The 18,677-nt window shown below is 41.3% G+C and overlaps 1 protein-coding gene across 1 annotated transcript in view; it reads right to left on the bottom strand.

The window, feature by feature from the left end:
- Positions 1–18,677, bottom strand: part of LOC109931419 (serine/threonine-protein phosphatase 2A 55 kDa regulatory subunit B delta isoform-like) — a 274,310-nt gene that overhangs the window by 88,964 nt on the left and 166,669 nt on the right. The window contains exon 3 of the mRNA XM_048610307.1: positions 570–667. Within this exon, the coding sequence (XP_048466264.1) occupies positions 570–667 (98 nt within the window). The remainder of the gene's footprint in view (positions 1–569; positions 668–18,677) is intronic.

Raw genomic sequence — 18,677 nt, 5'->3', positions numbered from 1 at the left:
CCTTCTGAAGAAGGTTCTAGGCCCGAAACGTCAGCCTTCCTGCTCCTCTGATGCTGCTTGGGTCTGCTGTGTTCATCCAGCTCTACACCTTGTTATCTCAGATTCTCCAGCATCTGCAGTTCCTACTATCTCTGAAACAAGTTTCACTGTCATTCAGGATAACAATCTGATTCCTTCACACAGCTATAAACATAGGATAAAATTTCCAGGAATGTTGGTCAACAAAACTGTTTGCCAACATCCATTGTTTTTACTGGGGTGATGTTATTTTTGCTTATATCAAAATGCTTTGGTACACAATAACAACACTTTCAACTTTTTACATTTACAACAGTACTGGGGGTGAATATACCTCAGAATGTCCACCTAATGATAAAAGGAGCAGCTTATTTACTCCACTCACTTTCCTGGCAATGGAAAGAAAGAGTTTTATGAGCTGAGAATGTTCGTCAGACAGTGAAAATAATAGTCAGACTTACAAGACAGATAAGAATATAGACCTACCATAATACTAAATTACAATAACAAGTGTCTTTTACCAAGTGACATCAGAATTCCTAAACACTCACCTCTTGTTCTCTCTGAAATATAACGACTCGACCCCCCTTGTCCCCAGTAGCCAGCAGTTCTCCTGTGTGATTGAACTCTACAGTAGAAATTATATCAGCTGAAAAAGATGGAAAAGAAGTTTAAAGTAAAATTAAACCAGAATATAAAGCATGCTTGCTCATTTTGATCTAACAATAAGGAGCTGCAGTTTGCTGATTACCTCTATAGATTCATCATAAACGTAACCTCTCCAGTTCAGAATGCCTGAGATCAGGTCATTCCTGGACTGAGTTTTCTGGATTATAGAACGATGTTAGGTTACCTAGTCACCAGCATGAACTACAAATCACCAATAGGGTAAATATTCTCCTGATGCGTGCAGCAGAGATGAAACATTACAATGCAGCAGTTAAAACTATTTATGAAATACTGCATCTTTCAAGTTTGCAATTTCAAAGTACTGGATTAAAGTGATGGCTGTGAGTATCTCAAGAATAATTCCAGGCAACTAACTTTTAGAATAAGAGATTTCTGGACCAGAGGTTACAGCAGATTTATTTTACTAAGTTAAATAATGAACAGTTGGGTATTTTTACAATTATGATATAGATATTTTGATAGATATGATATGATATGATATTATATTTTGGATCTAAGGCTTAAAGTTAAGAGTAAATGAAGGGGGTCATGCTCTATAGTCTGTCCGAGTGATGTAATTGTTCAAGAACAAATGAAGGCTAAGATTATTTTACTAAGTAGAAATTGCAAGGTATTTTTACTGGAAACATTCAGTCTCTGAGCTTCAGAATTAAATTCTGGGTCTCCCAGAAAATTACTGAGCTGCAAACGCATCTAAAATGAAGACTGTTCAGATCAGGGATAGTTGATTAGCATTTTACCTAGATACAAAGTTGACAAGCTCCATTTTAAGGGAAAGAGAACAGAGGAAGCCATTTCTTTGAGCTCAGGTTGTAGGTTTCCCTATAAACCAATGATCACTTCACACAGAGAACAGTGTTGAGTGTTCAGCAGACAAAGGAGACTGCTTTGCTTTATGAACTATTACAATTTCACAAGGGAGATGTTGAGTCAAAGAGATGCATCCTTCAGCCATCTATGGATTCTCAGAAATCAATCCTGGCATGGCCATGGGACAAGTATCATCAAATTGGCATGAGGAAATGCTCCAGTAACTGGTGCAAGTGCCTAGAGTTGATCACCCAAAATTATCACTTACTCACAGTGATACAGAAATCCATCAAAAGCTGGGAGCAACTGGACTATTTGTAAAAGGACCATCATTTGTGGAGTGTGTGATGGATGCTAAGTCTACAAGAAGAGTGTGACTTTCTGAAAATCAAAGTGTAAGCTGGCTACAAAAGCAGTAAAAAATTAGTTTTTTTAAAGTAATTTATTGAAGTTTTAAAATGAAATTTTATTGCATCATTCTTTCAGCAATAAACTAGAAACTCAAATCTTTCTAAAAATTAACATCTGTACAGAGATCATAAAATATTCAAAAGCTAAAAATATTCAATTAAAAGATACAGAAACACTGAATCTAGTCATATTTAGCATCCACAAAGGCGGTTTTGCTCTGAAATACAATTTGTGTGTCTGGTTTTTAATTGCATTGCTAATAAACTCATAATAAACCTATAATGGACCTTATAGATTACGTACAAAACCCATCCAGACACAAAAAGTAACTAAACATAATATCAGTTTGAGTCTTTTCTTTTCAAAGTTATGTCAGAAAGTTAGACAATTCCATTTGAAATGGGAAAGGTGCAGAGAGAAACATGTCCACATTGAAATTATTAATGATACAACAAAAATCACAGAACAGCATTGAGAAAGTGCAGAAATTGTAACCATTGAAGAATACATTTTCCTCTGCTGTTTGATTTTAGCAAACAAGTTGACATGAGCATCAATGATGGTCTTAGTACTACTTTTCATTAAAAACAGCAGAGGGAACAGAGTACAATGAAACATGTCATGGACTAAACCCTATAAATGATCCTAATTATATAGAATATACCTCTCTGCAACATCAACTCATTCAGTTACTTCCATAAAGCACCAGGTACTGTACAATGAGAACAAAGGTTTCAGACATAACAATACGTCTCTAAGGATCATGTCATTTGTAGAACTTATATTAAAAAAAACTGCTTTGCACTTCATATCCCTCGATTGAGATAATAAACTGCCTATCTTGATGAGCATGTAGAAAATACATACAGGTTAGGAGCACAGTAGGCCATACAGCTCCTTGATCCTAGTATGCCATTTGATAATATTCTGACTGATGTAATTATGTCCTCAATTCCACTTTCCTGTCTACCCCCTGCCATTCCTTTTGACTCCCTAGGTGACCACGAATTTAACACTAACTTAAAAAATATTCCTCGACTGCTCCATGTGGGCAAGAGAATTCCACAGATCGATGACTCCCTGGGAGAAGCATTTTTCTTATCTGTCTTAAATGGGAGACTGCTTATTTTTAAATTGTGTCCGCTTGGTCTAGTCTCTCTCACCAGGGAGAACTTCTCAGCATCCACTCTCAATTCCCTTCAGAATTACCTGTTTCATTCATCTAAACTCCATTGAAAACTGACCCAACCTGTCCAATCTTTCCTCATAAAACAAGCATATTGGGAGTTAACAAGGTGTGGAGCTGGAGGAACACAGCAGGCCAGGCAGCATCAGAGGAGCAGGAAAGCTGATGTTTAGGGTCTGGACCCTTCTTCAGAAATGGGGGAGGGGAAGGGGGCTCTGAAATAAAGAGAGAGAGGGGGAGGCGGTGATATAAGGTGGATAGGTGGAGCAGATAGGTGGAGAGAAGACGGACAGGTCAAGGAGGCGGGGATGAGGTCGGGGTGGGGAGATTTTGAAGCTTGTAAAGTCCACATTGAGACCATTGGGTTGTAGGGTTCCAAGGCGGAATATGAGGTGCTGTTCCTCCAGTGTTCGGGTGGCATTGTTGTGACACTGGAGGAGGCCCAGGATGGACATGTCATCCAGAGAGTGGGAGGGGGAGTTGAAGTGGCTCGCTACTGGGGAGGTGTTGTCGTTTGTCACGAACCGAGCGTTGATGCTCTGTAAAGCAGTCTCCGAGCCTCTGCTTGGTCTCCCCGATGTAGAGGAGGCCACATCGGGAACAGCGGATACATTACACCACATTAGCAGACGTTCAGGTGAACACCTATTTAATGTGGAATGTTTTCTTGGGGCCTGGGACAGAGCTGAGGGGGGGGGGAGGTGTAGGGGCAGGTGTAGCACCTCCTGCAGTTGCAGGGAAAGGTGCCGGGGGTGGTGGGGCTAGTGGGGAGTGTGGAGCGGATGACGGAGTCGCAAAGAGAGCGGTCCCTCCGGAAGGCAGGTAAGGGTGGGGAGGGAAATACATCCTTCGTAGTAGGGTCAGATTGCAGGTGGCGGAAGTGGCGGAGAATGATGCGTTGAATCCGGAGGCTGATGGGGTGATACGTGAGGACAAGGGGGATTCTGTCTTTGTTGTTACTGCGGGGAGGGGGTGTGAGGGCTGAGGTGCAGGAAACGCAAAAGATGCAGTCGAGGGCATTTTTGGCCACTGTGGGGGGGGGGCGGGGAGAATTGCAGTCCTTGAAAAATGAGCACATCTGGGATGTCCAGGAGTGGAACGCCTCATCTTGGGAGCAAATGCGGAGGAGGCGGAGGAATTGGGAATAGCAGATCGCATTCTTATTGAGAGTTAAGCTGGCATGCTGTTGACTTTTGCTACTTTTGACTGAGATTACAATATCTTTTTCTTACTGTCCTTTGACCACGAAAGATTTGTTTCTCATTTATTATTATTAAATGTATCGCATTTTGATTCTTTACAAATTTTGAACGCCAACTATCACATCAGCTTCACTCGAAAAGGCCATGTCAGGGGAAGGCAATAGCCTAGTGGTATCATCACTGACTATTAATCCAGAAACTCAGCCAAAAGAGTGGGGACCCAGGTTCAAATCCTGCCATGCAGCTGGAATTTGAATTCAATAAAGAGTCTGGAATTGAAGGTCTAATGATGACCAGGAAGCTATTGTCAAGAAAACCCAACTAATGTCCTTTGAGGAAGAAAATCTGTCATCCTTGCCTGGTCTGACCTACACATGACTCCAGACCCATAGCAATGTGCTTGACTGAACTGCCATTGGGGCAATTAGGGATGGGCAACAAGTGCTGGCCTAGTAGAGTTGCCCACATCCTGTGAGTGAATAAAAAAAATGCAGTGATAGGTCATCAAGGACGGGCAGAATTCATTCACAATAAATAGATACACAATAATCACAACTGTCTTCCTTAGCACCTGTTTAAAGAATCACTTGTAATTTTCTTTTTGAAGCAAAAATATTCCAAACTTGTTCCCAGCCCCAAGGAAGCAACTTGGAAGCAGGTTGCTTTGCAATTTCAGCATCGGAATGGCTCTCCGATGCATTCACACCTTCATCTCCTTTACTCAGAGGCAGACAAGTGGCTTTTCTCGATAAGTCATGCCTGACATCTCAGTCTAGTCACTTACACTTCCTGACCTAAAATGCATCTGGATTTGGGGGTTTGACATGCTACTGGCAAAATTCAGCTCAGTCCTTCCTAACTAACCAAATGAAGTTATGAAGCCCAACATGAGCCTGAACAATGGTTGGTTGTGCTATAATGCCACACAAAAACATGCTCATTTGAAAACATCCAATTCCTACCTTATCTTTAGAGCACCACTGACAGTTAACTTGTGTTACCTTCAATCTGTTTGAACACGAGTGCATGGCATTATAAAAAGGCAAGGATCCCTTCAAATCTCCTTGCAGCCAGCTTGAAAGTGACAACAGCCCATTGCGCTTTCACCCTTCATTCGCAGGGCATGAGCTGTGCAGCAAGATGAGGAAAAAAGGGAAAACTAGGGAGCAAAGTGCTGAGTGACAACTCAGCTTCTGTGTTCATTCTCGGGAATGCAACGTGGCTCCCTTCATCATGACCCTTCTTCTTGACAAAGAAGACAAGACTTCGGAGTCTTGAGACTCAAGACACAAAGACTTCTGAGGAGTCACCAGAAATGCCGAAAATACGGACAGGATTCTATCAAACTAAGCTGCGAAAAATAGTGCAAGCACATTTCTATTTTGGTACATTACAAAGTGAAATTGAAGGCAATTTTCACATTAAACAGTTTTTTTTAATTTAGTGACACCATCGTCTAAGTAGACCATAATTAAATACACACAAGCCTCTTTTAGTGGTTACAAAAATAGTACACCATCTCTTTCACATTTCAATTGCAAATACGAATTTTATCAACTCCTTGATGAATCATCAGCTGGCATTTTTCTATGTGATACAACAGTGAGTTCTAACAGCATCCCGCACATTCATGTAAAGAAGAACTGCCTTGCAGCTGACATGAAAATGCCATTAAGAATTATACTTGCATTTCATCATTAAGCAACTCGATCAGTGGCTTTGTTGATTGGGAAAGGTGAAGGACTTGGGCACAGTGTGATTCATGGAAGAAGAGGCTGAACATGTTACGCTAATTGGAAATAATATACATTTGTTTAACAAGTCACAGACTTCAATTATCGCAGTCAGCAGTGATCGAACACAAACAACATGCAATCCACACAGATAAACTGAGCTGAGCAAGGTTCAAAAGAAAAATGGGGAGGCAGTTCAATTATCAAGTACATAACAAGCACCCTTTCCAAGACTGTTGGAAAAGCTTCAAAACAGCATTTAAGAAAGTTTTTTTTAAAAAGTATGCTTTAAGTTCACAACTATCAGGTCAAACAAAGCCCAGCACCATGTCCTAAACAGAGGATCGAGACTTACACTGCAGAGAAGTGGCCTTTTGTTGGAGGTGCTGTACTTCTATGGAGAATTAAACTTAGATCCAGTGCCAGAGGATATTAAACACACTTTAGTGCATTTGGAACGACAGCAGGGACATGTCTTGTTGTTCCAGCCAACACTGCTGTTATAACCACCACATATAATATGGATGACTTTCAACTGTACAACAACATTAATGTGGATAGATTTGCTAGAGGTGTAATCCGAAAAAGGACGTAGCACTTTACAGCGGTGGACAAAATTTGATCCAACAGCTGGATTGTGAGGAGGGTCAAAAAGAAGGGAAGTGATATAGAGTGGTTTAAGTGAGGAATTTCAGGATAAGCAGCATGAACAATCAATACAGAATGAAGGGACAGGTTAGGGTCAGGCAAATAGTGCTCAGGGAGTGGAAATGTCTGATGGTACGGCTGTACGGGATTTTAGAACAGACAGCAGCAAGCTTGTGAAGAGAATAAGGAAACATACTGCTGTGGAAAGGAAAAATGTAATACTTCTTCTTCCCAATTATGTGGATGGTTTCGGCATCACTAACCTGTACAGAGCAGCTCAGCAACTGGAGAAATTGTTTTACCCCAGAACAGAAGGGTGTTCTGAAAAGACATTGTAGTGAGGGAGAAAAAAGGACGTACAATCATTTCTCTTACAGCTCGGACCAGATACAGAATATTCTGCTCCTATGATGCTGCTTAGCCTGCTGTGTTCATCCAGCTCTGCACCTTGTTGTCTTGGATTCTCCAGCATCTGCGGTTCCTACTATCACAAGATATTCACACATCACTGCACTTAGAATCTGTATCTGTTTCAAAGTAGCAACTACAGTGATCACAGATGGCTGTCTGAGAAGTCTAAGATGACAGAAGCACTTCCTACACATGTGGGCTGTATAAACAGCAGCACTGCATTAACCATGGAATTGAGAAAGCACTGAAATAACAATTCTCATCCCCACCAACACACCCATGTGTGCGCTTTCATTACATGCCAATTTCGTGGAGTACATGGATCAGTTCCTCAAAAGATCATATTTCTTAACAGACAAAAATTCATCTAAACGTCAACGCACAAGACACAATAAAATGGTTAACGCTCAACCAGACTATCAGCCCTGCAGGAACATTCCTCTGACAAAGAAAAAAGCGCACAGATTGTAAAATAACAATATAATTTTAAATGAAGCCATTATAATAATTGCCAATCTATTACATACCCAGCCTACCAATCGAGACAGGGTTTTGGCACATTTTATCAATAGTGTCTCAATGACTGGACTCATATACATTTTAGCACTTGTTTGCTTGCAATAATGCAAATCTCATTATCATTTTAGAGAATGTGATTCCGATTAGCACAGTCCTGCAGGAGTTCCTGGTGAGTAATTAGATAAGGGATATTGTTCTCTTATTAAGCAGGTAAGGAATACAGAAATTAGCAAAATGACAGAGATTAAACCCAGATGCTGACAATACTGCCCCATTAAAAGCTAATTTAGAGTTCAAAATCAATTCATCGTGCCTAGGTCATCTGCAAAATGTGCACTGATGATCATTCACATCATCATAATAAAAAGGCATGAAATCCATTTGCTATAATGACAGAATGTGCCAAACTCAGATGCTCTTCAAATTTATTTTTAGAAGTACGGGAATTAAAATTAGCTGGACAACATCATTGAATTCAAGTTAAAGGCATTTGTACATCACTTTAAATGTATTACCTACCAATAGGCCTTCAAAATCCTCAGGAACTGATATAATTCAGAGAAAGCTATGTCAGAGGATGAGGTAGTCACATCCATTGCTAGAATATTCACTGGCACGGACTTGAACTTTTAATCTAAGCTTGCTTACTCAACGTTTCATCAAGAGTTGAGAGAAAAGCACTGCTGATCATTATATATAAGGCTCGGATTAATGGATCTCAGCTGGCCTGCAGTCAAACCTTTTCTCTTCAACTCAGTGACACTGGGTTAGGAAACAGTATGGACACAAAAGTATTCTGTGAACCCTACTAATGTGTGCATGCAAGAGAGTGACAGAGACAGAGAGAGAGAGACAGCAAGAGTGCAAGCGAGAGCACATGGGTATGGACGTTGAACAAAGACAGGATTATGCTTAGCTTTATGCAGAAAAAAATAACCTGCCAACATAGCCCATGTGGAAGCAGTGGTTAAGTGGTAACGTCATTGGACCATCAATCCAGGCTTACATTCTTGAGTCATGGGTTCCAATTCCTCCATGGCAGATGGTCAAATCTGAATTCAGTAAAATCTGAATTAAAAGCAATCATTGTTGATTCTCAGAAAAACCCATCTGGTTCCTCTGGGAAAAGAAACCTACCATCATCACCTGGACTCTGGATCTACAATAACGTATTGACTCTTAACTGCCCTCTAGAAAATTTCATTGGGTTGACATTTAGTGCCCATCCCGTCATGGGGTTGACAGTTAGTGCCCATCCCGTCATGCCCAAATCCCATGAACAGGCTTTTGAAAAATCCCTGTAACAACAGAGTTCAATTCAGCCCAAACACTCAAGAGATGGACCGGCGAAGAGGAAACAGCATTAGAAATGTTAATCTTAATCAAACTGCAATTTCCATGTGTTTGTAAGCACATTGTCTGTTTCTTTCCTGAATTAAATGTAAATGTTACCCTTTCAGCAATTTAAAAAAAAAGTTGTCCTTTTCCCACATTTCTTGAGTAATGGCACGTATGGCAATATCCCTAATGTTATTGTTGTAAAAATGTGACTACTTTTCTCACAGGGAAGGCTATATTCCTTTACTCTCTCACAGCAATACAAACTTACATTTTTTTAAGGCATGGAAAATGTCTCGCAATATTCCTTCTATTTAAAATTTTTTGTGGGACGTGGGCATCATTGGCTGGCCAGCAATAATTGCCCATTCCTAGTTGTCTTTTTACAATGGATACATGTGAAACAAGTTGCAATTGTAGTGAAATGCACAGGGCTAGAAATTCAGTTCTATTAATTGCTAGGCAAGCAATCTGTCTGTTCCAAGTCATGTCATTTACAGTGAGCATACAGTGTACAAGGCCACAACTGTTATATGGTAGGATGTGGCCATTTAGCCCATTGCTCCTGTTCCAGCTCTCCAAATGAATAACTTGGATTGTGCCCTTCCCAGCCTTCTCCCCACAACCCTGCACATTCTACTTTTACGGATAGTAATCCATTTCCCTCAGGAATGCCTCTATTAAACCAGCCTCCACCACACTCTCACAAGCAGAATATTCCAAATCCCAACCATGTCCTGAATGAAACATTTCCTCACATTTCTACTGCTTATTTTGTAAGTAACTTTAATTCTGTGTCCTCTTGTGCTTGATCCTTTGACCACTAGTAACAATATTTCCCTATCCACTCTGTCCAGACTGTTCACTCTTTCTCAGAAATGGGAATGTATTACAGTGCAAAAGGAGGCCATTCAGCCCACTGTGCCTGTACTGGCTGTATTATTTCATGTCAAACCGCTGCCTTTTCTCCATTTTGAATACCTCTATCAAACCTCCTCTCAACCCTCTCGTTCCAAAGAGGATCAGTCCAAACTTCTGCAATTTACATATGTGATTGAAGGTCCTCATCCCTCAACCAGTTCTTGTGAATCAATTCTCTTGAAATGCCTTGTCATTTTTCCGATAGTGTGTCACCCAAAACTGGACACAGTGACTCCAACTGACTACTTTGTATAGGTTTAACAGAATCCCCGCGATTTCCCAGCACATATTCCTGAGTCAGAGGGCTATGGCAATGTATAATTGCGCCAGCGCTACTTAATATGTCAGAGACTGAGGCCCAGGTTTACGTGAAGTCGAGGCAAAAAATGGCAAAAAGGACCCGATTTGTCTGGAAGGATAGTCTCATCAGCTCAGAGGAATAATTGGCTCATGTCAGCTCAGGTCAGTTGGGGGGAGGTATTGGCCTAGTGGTATTATCGCTAGAATATTAATCCAAAAACCCAGGTAATGTTCGGGGGATCCAGTGATGAAATTAGAATCCAATTTTAAAAATCTGGAATTAAAAGTCTAATGAAATCATTGTTGGCTGTTAGGGGAAAACCCATCTGGTTCACTAATGTCCTTTAGGAAACAAAACTGCCATCCTCATCTGGTCTGGCCTGCATACGACTCCAGACCCACCGCAATGTGGTTCACACTTAATTGCCCTCCGAGCCAATTAGGGATGGGCAATAAATGCTGCCCTAGCTAGTGATATTCACATCTTAGATCATAGAATCATAGAATCTCGACAGTGTGGAAACAGACCCTACAGCCCAACAAATCCCCCTATAACCCATCTGATCTACATATCCCTAAACACTACGGGCAATCCACCTAACCTGCGCATCTTTGGACTGCGAGAGGAAACCAGAGCACCCAGAGGAAACCCACACAGACACTGGGAGAATGTGCAAACTCCACACAGACAGTCGGATGAATAAAACAAAAGTTGGTTGGGGAGGCAAGGGACAAGCAAGTAAGGTGTCAGGGCACATCAGTGACAGTGATGAGGCCACCAGTTGTGTCAGTGCCCAGGAGTTAGACTAGGTTTTAATTTAACATTTCCGGGGTAACTGTTCAGCTATGTACTGCAAACCTGTTCAAAGTCTCCTACTCAAATTTAAAAGTGGGAGACATTGCAGAGGGTCCCTGGGAAAGGGGAAATGGTTCATCAGAAGCTCAAACGGCCCAGGAATTCCCATGGTGCACCAAGACTTCTGCAGAGTCCCACTTCGCATCGTGGGTCATATGCCTGGTCTGCAATGATCTAAAAACCAGACGGCCTGGGCCAACGTTTCGGGTCATCACCCTTCATCTGAATGAATCATGAGATATAGGCCAGGAAATCAGTTCTACTGGAGTTCTTACTGTATGTACAGTGGGCTCAAAGGGCTTTATTCTTCTCCTTATGTGCATTAACAAAATTTGGTTTTAGTGAATCCAAACTGATACACCCCCACCCCTCCCAGCAATTTGACTGAGGCATGTTTTTATTATTCATTCACGGGATGTGGGCATTGCTGGCTGGGCAGCATTTATTGCCCAAAACGATTTGCCCAGAGGGCAGTTAAGAGTCAACCACATTGCTGTAGGTCTGCAGTAACATGCACCAGACCAGGTAACGACGGTAGTTTTCTTCCCAAAAGGACATTCCCTGGAATGTCAGAGGCTGAGGTGTGACCTTATAGATATTTATAAAATCAGAAGAGATTTACCAGGATGTTGCCAGGTATAGAAGGTTTCAGTAATAAAGAAAGGCTGGATAGGCTGGGACTTTTTTCACTAGAGCGTAGGAAGTTGAGCAGCTACCTGATAGAAGTTTATAAAACAATGAGAGGTATAGATAGAGTTAATAGTCGTTGTCTTTTCCCTAGGATGGGGGATTTCAAGATTAGAGGGCATATTTTTAAGGTGCGAGGAGAGAGATTAAAAAAGATATATGAGGGGCATTTTTTTTTTTTTTTTTTACAGAGGGTGGTTCATGTGTGGAATGAACTTCCTGAGGAAGTGGTGGATGCGGGTACAATTATAACATCTAAAAGACAATTGGATAAGTACATGAATAAGAAAGGTTTGGAGTGATATGAGCCAGGAGCAGGCAGGTGGAAATGGTTCAGTTTGGGATTATGTTCAGCATGGACTGGTTGGACCGAAGGGTCTGTTTCCGCGCTGTATGACTATGATGGGCATGGATATGGTGAATAGACAAGGCCTTAGCCCAGGGGTGGGAGGAGTGCCAACATAGAAAGCATAGGTTTATGGTGAGAGAGGGGAAAGGTTTAAAAAAGGGACCTAAAGGGCAACTTTTTCCACGCATAGGGTGGTGTGTGAATGGAATGAGCTGCCAGAGGAGATGGTGGAGGCTGGTACAATTACAACATTTAAAAGGCATCTGGATGGGTATATGAATAGGAAAGGTTTAGAGGGATATGGGCCAAATGCTGGCAAATGGGACTAGACTTATTTATTTGCCAGAGTGGGATTCGAGCTCAGAGCTCAGGCCCAGGGCACTAGCCCAGGGATTTGAATTATAAACCCAGTGACATCATCACTATGCCACTACCTCCCTGCAAACGTTTGAGCTTTCCCACAGCTTTACATTCCTTATTGTGTTGTCTCAGCAACAAACAGTGTCTTACAGCAAGCCAGTAACTTGACAAGGTAATGGTCCATTAAATGAGGACTGCAATTTCAGGCAAAGATATACCTTGAGTGCAAGGTGCCACCAGAATTTTGTTGCAGTACTTCCTGTAAATGAAGGCAACATTAAGAAAACCAAACTAAAACAGCACTGTGACTCAACATAATGGAGTACAAGAGGACTGCGCCTTCTCTAAACTGCAATGGCCATCTGATCCTGGATAGTTTTTTTTAAAATACATGTATAGATATATTTCCCTGTTTAACAAATAGGCCAATGACTCAAGCAATCAAACCATGACCTAAATTCAGACCACTGTAATCAACGGTAAAATGATCAAATGCAAAACTTCCCCAAGTCTAAAGCCAAATATGATATGAAAAGGCAAGTAACTCCCACCTAACCCTCCTCCCACCTCAAGCCCCACCCCCATCTCCTACCTACTAACCTCATCCCGCCCCCTTGACCTGTCCGTCCTCCCTGGACTGACCTATCTCCTCCCGAACTCCCCACCTACACTCACCTTCACTGGCTCCATCTCCGCCTCTTTGACCTGTCTGTCTCCTGTCCACCTATCTTCTCCTCTATCCACCTTCTATCCGCCTCCCCCTCTCTCCCTATTTATTTCAGAACCCCCTTCCCCTCCCCCATTTCTGAAGAAGGGTCTAGGCGCAAAACGGCAGCCTTCCTGCTCCTCTGACGCTGCTTGGCCTGCGGTGTTCATCCAGCTCTACACCTTGCTATCTCAGATGCTCCAGCATCTGCAGTTCCTACTATCTCTGAGCAATAATTCTGTTATTTTACACATAGCTGAAGTGGCAGTCCGATGGATTTTTGGTTGTGCAAACAAAAAAGAAACACATTAGTTTGAATTTCTGCCATGCATTTACCTCCATTCACAAATGATACCATAGCAGCCAATATACATGAACTGAACTAAGAGTTTATTCATCTAAAAAGTCAACTAGATGTAGCTTTAAAAACCTTACTTTTAAACTGCAAACAGCATTCGGTCTGATCACTACGTGTGGCACTTAGTTATTCATCATAAGCATCGAGAGTACAGGGGAGGACATCTCTGTTTAGATTTTGGTGTTAGGAGCTGCAGGGAATGCCAACCTGTGTCAAAACTACATAAGATCATTATTGGAGACAGTGCATTCTGGAAAGCAACACAGCTAAAAATATCTCAGTAATCCTTTTCCTGGATTAACTCTTTAACCTAGTAATCTCCACAACACAAATGAGAAACAGCAAAATACTAATCACAAAATTTTCAAGCCAGAGTGCTGGGAAGGAGGAATTGTGTTTTTCTGGCAAATCTCTGCACAAAATTTGATATTTTTCGGACAGTTTTTCATATTTTAATGGTCTGAATCTGTATACGTCTTGTGCAGTTTTTTAAGCAGTGGGTACTGATTTAAGTTCCACTTTACTGGCCAGAAAATTTACATTGCCCTGCCAAATAATTGTTGTTCTTCCCCTCTTTTGAAGAGAGTCTTGTGCTGGTTGCAAGGCAGGGCATATGGGCAAGGGTGTAAGACATGGGAATCAAAGTCAGAGGAATGACTTGCATTCCCTTTTTAACTGGATAGTGAGTCTATCTTCTGGGCCTTTAATTAGCCCCTCTGTGAAAATCACATTTCCCCAGGAATGATTTGGGGCTTTTAAACAGTCCTGATCCGTTTCCCTACTCTCAAGGGACAACCCTGCCGTTTTGCCATCTTTCCACCTGATCCATATTTCAAGCTTCCCTTCTATCTCCATTACCCTGCCTAGTTCAGAGACTCCCCAAATAATCAGTTAACAATTTCCAAGGACCCAACTGACCTGCAGTCCAGATACTACAATTCCCTCTGTTCTGGAGGGGTTATCCCTGATACCTGCTTTTTCGCTACTTTCTTCAGCTGTTAGGCCTTGACTTTTTAATCTACTTCTTTCTTCAGGACTCATTTAGACAGATCTTACTCCTTAAAACAGGGTGAGAGAGAAACGATCAAGATTCTCTTTTATCACATTTATCAAGAAACCCAGGAGCAGACTGTTGACATACCTGATGACATTCCTTCCTTGCCTCCTACCAAAACAAAAACAGCGGGGTGGCACGGTGGCTCAGTTGTTAGCACTGCTGCCTCACAGTGCCAGGCACCCGGGTTCAATTCCACCCTCAGGCAACTGTGTGTGGAGTCTGCACGTTCTCCCTGTGTCTGCGTGGGTTTCTTCCCACAGTCCAAAGATGTGCAGGGTAGCTGGACTGGCCATGCTAAATTTCCCGTAGTGCACAGGGGTGTGTAGATTAGGTGGGTTATAGGGGGATGGGTCTGGGTGGGATGTTCCATAGGTCGGTGTGGGCGTGTTGGGCCGAAGAGCCTGTTTCCACACTATAGGGATTCTAACATGAATTTGTAAAGTATCTCATTATATCCATACTGAACTTTCCAGAAGACTTCACATGTGAAAGTTGGAGTGCACAGAAATTGGAGGTGCCATTTTACGAACACTACAACCTCGGATTCACCAAGAATTTGAACAGCCATTTAATCAGGTTTCTTTTTGAATGTGATTGAAGGAGTAAACTCCATTCTGCAGTTTATCCTTCGCCTCCAGTGACCAAACTCAAATTAAAAACATGCAATGTGAGGAAGTCATGAGGAGAGGTAAAGGTGCAAGGAGAGGTAAAGGTGCAAGGAGAGTCAGGCTACAGATGACATTATGCATTCAAACATCATTCCCACAAACTATTATCACCACTTGCAACTACTGAAAGTCTCTTGGGGAACTGTACCATGGGTAATAACTCCACAGCACACGTTAAACAACCGACTGACCTGATGGTTTATGGTGTGGAGGTGCCAGTATTGGACTGTGGTGGGCAAAGTCATAAGTCACACGACACCAGATTATAGTCCAACAGGTTTATTTGAAATCTCAAGCTTTTGGAGTGCAGTACTCTGAAAATTTCTGATTTCAGATTAACTTGTTGGACTATAACCTGGTGTCATGTGACTTCTGACTCTGATAGCTTATGTCTGCAAATTTAGAAAGTTCTACCCAAAGACTATCTAGTCATTTGTAAAGAATGATTAAGTACTACTCATACAGCACTTTTTATGACTTCAGAATGCTCCACAAAACACTAATGACTTGAAAGCCTTTTCAAGCATTTTTAGCAGGAAATTATCACATTACCAATCTGTCACTCAAAAATGTATATAAATGGCCAACGTAAGCTGTAACACCAAGGAAAGCGGGTTTGTTGAAGAGGTGGGATGTCAAGCATTCTGACTAAAAGACAGCACAATTAGACAGATAGAAAAAAAATGTCTTTTTCCTTTTTCTTAATATATGCAGATCCGACGTTATTACATGAAAGCTACTCCTATCTAAATTACAATTATTTATACTTCCAAAGCTCCAGTGCCAACAGCGCTGTTCAAATCCAACAGCAATGATCCAAATAGACAGCCATTTGACAATATTGCAAAGCAGCAGTTACATGGTTTGAAGTTTTTGCTTCCAACCAAATAGTCCATCCATAACTTCTTCCCTCGTTCAACTGTGGTTATTGGTGGGTTTCTCTACCATTCCTCCCCTAATGGTTTTTAGAAAAACGTAGATCATGTAATGCAATAAGAATGTTGAACTACAAACAGATTTTTCATGCAACACATTAGTAGCTCGCCAAGCACTACGCTGTACACACCATACTTGACAAGTACAATTTATTCTCAGTCAGTAATGTAAATGTAACTTGCTGAAAGTTTATGTTACAACTTCTCAACTAGGGGCAGCGATGAAACAGAGATTGGAGCAGCAGATAAGGAAGTGACATCAACAGTGGGCACATGACTTTTGGTGCCAGTGTGATGTAGGCACACAATAGCACTAATGTCACCGACTCATGACTCCAGTGCATTGACAGTAGGGTACAGTGCATTGTTTGACAGTCTTTAAACTGTTTGGTTGTTTTTAAATCGTAATTTACACTTTTCATTTAAACAGAAGTCAATAAGTTTGCCAGGTAAAAAGATGACTCATTTACATGTTAAAGTTATGTACTAATACCATTATGCTATCTCAGATAAACGGATGATATATTATAATTCCAACGGCACACATGAAAAGAATTAATACAGTAGCTGTTGTTTTTTTCACGACTGCTGACTGTGAAGCACACTGAGGACAAAAACAAACACTCTCAAACAAAAGAACATTTTTATTTCTCTACGTGTAAAGGTTAATGCAAACAGACGAGGGTTTTTTTCCAGTGAAATACTGCTCAATCCTTTCAATTGCTAGGTCTTTCACATGCTGCATTGTGGAGGCAGCAGAGGAGGCCAGTTAACACATTCCCACCAATGCAGCTTTTTGACTGCACTCAGTCTCAAACAAAAAAAGGAACTCCTTTTCCACGTAAAGCAAGTGACCGATCATTTTTAACATCAAAGTCTTCACATATGTAAACAACTCGCGTTTGTAATAACTGCATTGAAACATGTCCCATAGTGCTTCACAGACGCGCAATGAAAAACAGATGCCAGCTCAAAGGGCGTAGGATATAAATGAATGGAATTGTCTGTTTTTAACATACTTCTTACGAATGAGCATATTTTACACCTGAATTTTCTCCATAGAACATTGTATTTACGTAGCAAGATGATACTTGAAATTGAATTTGCTTTGAAACAGATTTTTTTCTTAAAAGGAGTTAATAATTCATATGAAGTGGCTTACTTTTCCCTCTCATACCTAGTTTTTAAGTATAATCTCATTATCTTAGTTAAATAAATCAATTCATGAGCCTCTCTCTCTCCAACAAGGAGATATGATGCTGCACAAGGATAAGACATTTCCTTAGTTACCTGGCATGAAACCCAAAAGCAAACAACCTGCACAGAATTAAAATGCACAGTTACTATTAAGAGAACTGAATAAATGGCACAATTAAAACTGTAATCATCAAGCTCAATTTAAATTTAATTTGATAACAAACCCACAAAATAATGCAGCAAACAAATGGACATGGAATATAATTTAGCCTAAATTAGATTTTCTGCATGGTGGAAATACTTCAAAAACTGTTTTAAACTGAAAATCATTCCACACAATAACTGAATGCCACCTCAATATTAGATCTCAAATTCAAACAACATGAATCTCTTCATAGAATCATAATAGAATCCCTACAGTGTAGAAGCAGCCCATTTGACCCACTGACCCTCCAAACAGCATTCCACCCAGATCCAGCACCCTACCCTATCTCTGTATTTCTCACGGCTAATCCACCTAGCCTGTATATCCCTGGACACTATGGGCAATTTAGCTTAGCCAATCCACCTAACCCGCACATCTTTGGACTGTGGGAGGAAACCGGAGCACCCGGAGGAAACCCACACAGACACGAGGAGAATGTGCAAACTCTACACAGTCACCCAAGGTAGAAATCCAACCTGGGTCCCTGGTGCTGTGAGGCAGCAGTGCTAACCACTGAGCCACTCTGCCACTCTCCAGTGGAAAATGTTTTAGAAACAGCCAAAATTCAACAAGAGGAGGAGGAATGGTAAAAAGTTGCAGCATGCTTCTATGCAGAGGGACCTGGGTGTCCTTGTGCATGAATCACAGAAGGTAGGTCTGCAGGTACAACAAGTAATTAGGAAGGCAAATGGAATTTTGTCCTTCATTGCTAAAGGGATTGAAATAAAAAGCAGAGAGGTTATGTTGCAGCTGGACAAGATGCTGGTGAGGCCACACCTGGAATACTGTGTGCAGTTTTGGTCTCCTTACTTGAGAAAGGATGTACTGGAACAGGAGGGGGTGCAAAGGAGGTTCACTAGGTTGATTCCGGAGTTGAGGGGGTTGGCTTATGAGGAGAGACCGAGTAAATTGGGATTATATTCATTGGAATTCAGAAGATTGAGAGGGGATCTTATAGAAACATATAAAATTCTGAAGGGAATAGATAAGATAGAAGTAGAGAGGATGTTTCCTCTGGCAGGTGAAGCTAGGACAAGAGGACATAGCCTCAAGATTAGAGGGAGCAGATTTAGGACTGAACTGAGAAGGAATTTCTTCACCCAGAGAGTTGT

The sequence above is a fragment of the Rhincodon typus genome, chromosome 1, assembly GCF_021869965.1.
Source record: "Rhincodon typus isolate 14 chromosome 1, sRhiTyp1.1, whole genome shotgun sequence".
Classification (NCBI taxonomy): domain Eukaryota; kingdom Metazoa; phylum Chordata; class Chondrichthyes; order Orectolobiformes; family Rhincodontidae; genus Rhincodon; species Rhincodon typus.
The sequence above is the reverse complement of the archived record's forward strand: the minus strand, read 5'-3'. Positions and strand labels throughout refer to the sequence as shown.